The sequence below is a fragment of the Montipora foliosa genome, chromosome 1 (genome assembly GCF_036669935.1).
Source record: "Montipora foliosa isolate CH-2021 chromosome 1, ASM3666993v2, whole genome shotgun sequence".
Lineage (NCBI taxonomy): Eukaryota > Metazoa > Cnidaria > Anthozoa > Scleractinia > Acroporidae > Montipora > Montipora foliosa.
Window position 1 is genome coordinate 12,082,014 of NC_090869.1, and position 4,507 is coordinate 12,086,520.

At 44.8% G+C, this 4,507-nt stretch overlaps 2 protein-coding genes across 7 annotated transcripts in view; both read right to left on the reverse strand.

Annotated features, from left to right (window-relative positions):
* Positions 1-309: 309 nt before the first annotated feature.
* On the reverse strand, positions 310-1,290 carry LOC138009877 (uncharacterized). Its single transcript, XM_068856868.1, has one exon. The coding sequence runs from the start codon at positions 1,288-1,290 to the stop codon at positions 310-312; it is 981 nt and encodes a 326-aa protein (XP_068712969.1).
* A 2,411-nt stretch (positions 1,291-3,701) lies between these two features.
* Positions 3,702-4,507, reverse strand: part of LOC137980134 (NLR family CARD domain-containing protein 3-like) — a 42,977-nt gene continuing 42,171 nt past the window's right edge. For all 6 annotated transcript variants that reach the window (XM_068827807.1, XM_068827737.1, XM_068827876.1 and 3 more), the window contains one exon: positions 3,702-4,507. This exon is cut by the window's right edge and continues 2,286 nt beyond it. In XM_068827807.1, the coding sequence (XP_068683908.1) occupies positions 3,702-4,507 (806 nt within the window).

The following is a 4,507-nucleotide window of genomic DNA, read 5'->3' on the forward strand; positions in this document are numbered from 1 at the left end:
GCGAATACAAGCCAGGCAGACCTGTCAATAAGGAAACAAGAAGACGTATAATCGACCTCCATTTGGTTGGAGAGGGACCATTTGCGATCTCTAGATCAGCTCGTGTCACTAAAGGAGCGGTTTGGAAAATCATTCGACACTATGAGATGTATGGTACATATGATGCCTTTAGTCAAGGGGGTCAAACATATTCTTCTAAACTTTCCGACGACGTCCTTGAATCTATTGAGCTGTTCAAGCTAACGAAACCTAGCATGTATTCAAGGGAAATTCGTGAAAGGTTGCTTAATGATCGATCGATCGATTTGTTCAGCACTTACTCGTCTTTACGAATTTGGCTGGCCGTGAATGCGTCTCGTAGCGATCTGCGATCCACTTGTTGAAATCGTTCCTGTCGTACATAGTCTTTTGTAGTTGTTCGGCTTCGATGCCAGTAGTCTCTGATAATTTAGCCCAGAAATTCACATTTTTGCCTCCTCGTCGGATTGTACGGGCTGGTTCACAGTAGACCAGCTGTTTCTGCAAAGCGTTGTTCGGCATGCGGGTCACGTGAGCAACGTATTTGAGATGAAATTTATCGGCGAAGTCACCGATGGGAGTAGCTCCGCAGATTTTTCTCAGCTTCTCATTCGTGATTTTGTATCCCCAGTCCCATTGCTCTTTCAGCTCAGGATTTTCAGCTTCGCGTTTCAACCGCTCAGCTTTCTGTTTTTTAGTTTCTCGGGGTGGTGCTTTTTTGCGCTGGAAACCGCCTTTGACCATTTTTCGAAGATATTGGTGCCAAATTGATTCTAACTTAGCGTGCTCAGCAGAGCTGAGGAGGTCAGTTTGCGCAGCGTAGAGGAGGCGTGCGCGGACGGTTGATTCTAAAATTTTTACTCGTATCCAGAGGTTGATTTCACGATCGCAGAGGATGTGTTTTATCTCAGTCCATTTTGACCATGCAGAGGAAATTTGCTCAGCGAGGGGTGGATTTTTCGCGGTGTTGTTCAGCCAGTAGCCTAGGTAGCGGAATTTGCGCACGTTCTCGACTGCGAAGCCATTTAGCGTGATGATTGACTCTTGAGCGAGTTCTTCTTCGTCAGCGTTGAAAATCATCGTCTGGGTCTTATCTTCAGCGATTTTCAGGCCGAAGCGGGTGAAAACGGAGTTCATCGCGTCGACGCTGAGCTGAAGGGACGACGCTGAGCGACAAAATAAGACTATATCATCAGCGTATAAAATTAGCTTAACTTTTCGCTTACCAGATGGAGGAGCTATGGCGCGCTGGTTGCGGTCGGTGCTGCGCATGTTTATTCGATACTCGATTTCAATTCCACAGTCATCGGTGATCTTTTCAATCTCGTGGAGTGCTACGCGGAGGACCGTGTCCATAAAGATGTTGAAGATGCAGGGGGACTCTTGTGCACCTTGGCGTCCCCGACTTTGATGTCGAAAGCATCAGTTTTTTTGGTACCAGAGATGTACCCCGTCGTATTTTCGTAGTTTTTCTCGAGAATATCGATTAGCTTATTGGCACCAGTGCGGAGACGAAGGATTTTGTACAGTAACGGGCGAGAGATGTGATCAAAAGCAGCTCGTAAATCGATGAAACAGGCGTTGAAGTAGCCTAACGTCGTCTTTATCAGTCTTTTTGCGACGAAGATACCATCAACAGTGCCTACACCGGACCTGAAACCGTACTGTTCGGGCATGATATTAGATTCGTAGGGCTCTTTCATTCTGTCCAACACGATAATCATAAGCACCTTATTCAGCAGCGAGTTGATACTCAGACCTCTGTATTTCGAAGGGTCAGAAGCAAGACCTTTGTTCTTGAAAAGGCACCGCACGCGGGAGTGTTTCCAACTGTCGGGGACCTCACCACCATTCCAGACGTTGGTCAGCAGTTCAGTGACCAGTTCTGCTAGGGCAGGGCAGTCGTTGTATTTCAAAAGCTCAGCGGCAAGACCGTCGGTGCCGATAGCTTTACCGTTTTTGAGCTTTGAGAACGCACTTTTAACTTCTTCAATTGTTGGAGGGGACTCATCAACGGCGATTTCGCGTTCTGGGAGGACATACGGGTGGCTTTCAGGGTCGGAGATTTCGGGGGGAGTTTTGACTTCACGAGAGCCGAAGTGGTTGGTGAAGTGTTCACGGAGTTTTTCAGGCGGGCAAACCAGCTTGTCGCTGTTTTTGACCATTTTGGCTTCACGCATGAGGCGAAACTCTTCTTCGATTTTGCGATTTTCTGCAGCCTGGTTGATTTTTTGAGAGCGTGACTTGTAGTAGTGACTTTTTAGCGTTTGCCGAAGCTTGCGCATTTCTCGGATCTTCTTTTTTCGCTTTTTAGGGTCTTTCTCAGCGAGCATCTCTTCGATCTTAGCCTTGAAATCTGAGGTATACCAAACTGGGTCCTCATTTTCGGCTGGTGGGCAGGTGTCCGTTGATGGAATATGCGATAGACGAAGCATACCGGGTTTGTCAACAATCCAGGAAGCAATTTCAAGAAAGATTGACAAGTCCTACAAGAAACTTTCCGTCGTACCAAGTGAGAGCCAAACTAATGCCCAGCTCAAGAATGGATCCGTCCAAACTTCATTTTTTTGATGAAAGCTCTGCAATAAAGACAACCGGAAAACCACGTCGAAAGAACTTATATTCGGGAGGAAGAAGGTCACCGACTGCATCTAACTCTCCTCGCACCAGAAGAAGGGACGAATGGATAAAACTGCGTGGTCTTTAAAGCACAGATTGTCGCCCTTGCAATTTCTTACCTCCAGAAAAAATCTATCCATATTTCAAGGAGATCTCCGAAAAACCAAGTCCATTTTTGAAAATTTCAATCCGATCTGTGATTTTCCGATGTGACTTTCGTTACGTCAGTGAAAGTAGCGCATTGATTGGAAGACTTCGATCACATGTTCAAGATACTGTTCACGCGTGACCTGGGTTGACTGTAAAGCTTTAGTTCACATTCGACTACCACAAGGAAAAATACCTTGTACCTTACTCACTTCATAAGAATATTATTTATAAGAATATACTTTATAAGAAAATCAAGACTGAAATTTGCGAAATTTTAAGAATAAACCCGAGCCTTAAATATTAACGACATAGTTTTGTGCTGAAAATCTGTAAATACAATACAATTATAAGTGTAAAAGCTGTAAATCTTTCGTTGGTTCGTTTAGATCAACGCGGGAAACGCTCGACACTGTCCTCTTTACAATACGAAAATTCGTGTTTACCGTAACCTTGATTGACGAGTGTTCGTAATGTTCAATCCCTTAGACTTTCCGTAAATTCCTTGACACTGACAGTCCGATTAGTGTTCCTTTAACCATAAACGGGACAAATAACAACTTAGTCAACAAAAACGTGTAGCGCCGAGGTTTGACCTAACCTGGAATGAACCTCGATGAAATCACGTGACCTAAAGGCTCGGACGGACTGGTCCGATTGCACAGAATAATCAACAAATAAAAGTAGCATTTACAATAAGTTTTCAACTTTACTGTATAGATTTATTTCTTTCTCTACACGTAGTTGAAGCAAATTGGGTACTTTCGTTTCCATCACGGTGTTTCTGTGAGAAATGCATTTTTAAAGCCAAAACGGCCAAGTGTCGTCTGACGTGACATCTTGACCTCGCTGACTGCTACGAAAAGCAATGGAACTCGTTCAAAATGTAACGCGATAAATGTGTTGACTTTGAGAACCTACGAAAGGGATTCAGTGCCAGCGGAACCAACTTTGTTTCTATGAAAATCCAAAGTAGTCAAGCTTGTGTTGACTTTGAGGGCTTCAGAAAGGGATTCAGCGCCAGCCGCACCAATTTCGTTCCAACTCAAATTCAAAGTACTCAAGCTTGTGTTGTCTTTGAGAGCTTCAGAAAGGGATTCAGCGCCAGCGGAACCAACTTCGTTTCTACGCAAATCCAAAGTAGTCAAGCTTGTGTTGACGTTGAGAGCTTCAGAAAGGGATTCAGCGCCAGCCGCACCAATTTTGTTCCAACTCAAATCCAAAATAGTCAAGGATGTCTTGTCTTTGAGAGCTTCAGAAAGGGATTCAGCGCCAGCGGAACCAACTTCGTTTCTATGCAAATCCAAAGTAGTTAAGCTTATGTTGACTTTCAGAGCTTCAGAAAGGGATTCAGCGCCAGCCGCACCAATTTCGTTCCAACTCAAATCCAAAGTAGTCAAGCATGTGTTGTCTTTGAGAGCTTCAGAAAGGGATTCAGCGCCAGCGGAACCAACTTCGTTTCTGTGCAAATCCAAAGAAGTCAAGCATGTGTTGACTTTGAGAGCCTCGGAAAGGGATTCAGCGCCAGCCGCACCAATTTCGTTCCCACTCAAATCCAAAGTAGTCAAGCATGTGTTGAATTTGAGAGCCTCAGAAAGGGATTCAGCGCCAGCGGCACCAATTTCATTCACACTCAAATCCAAAGTAGTCAAGCATGTGTTGACTTTGAGAGCCTCGGAAAGGGATTCAGCGCCAGCCGCACCAATTTCGTTCCCACTCAAAT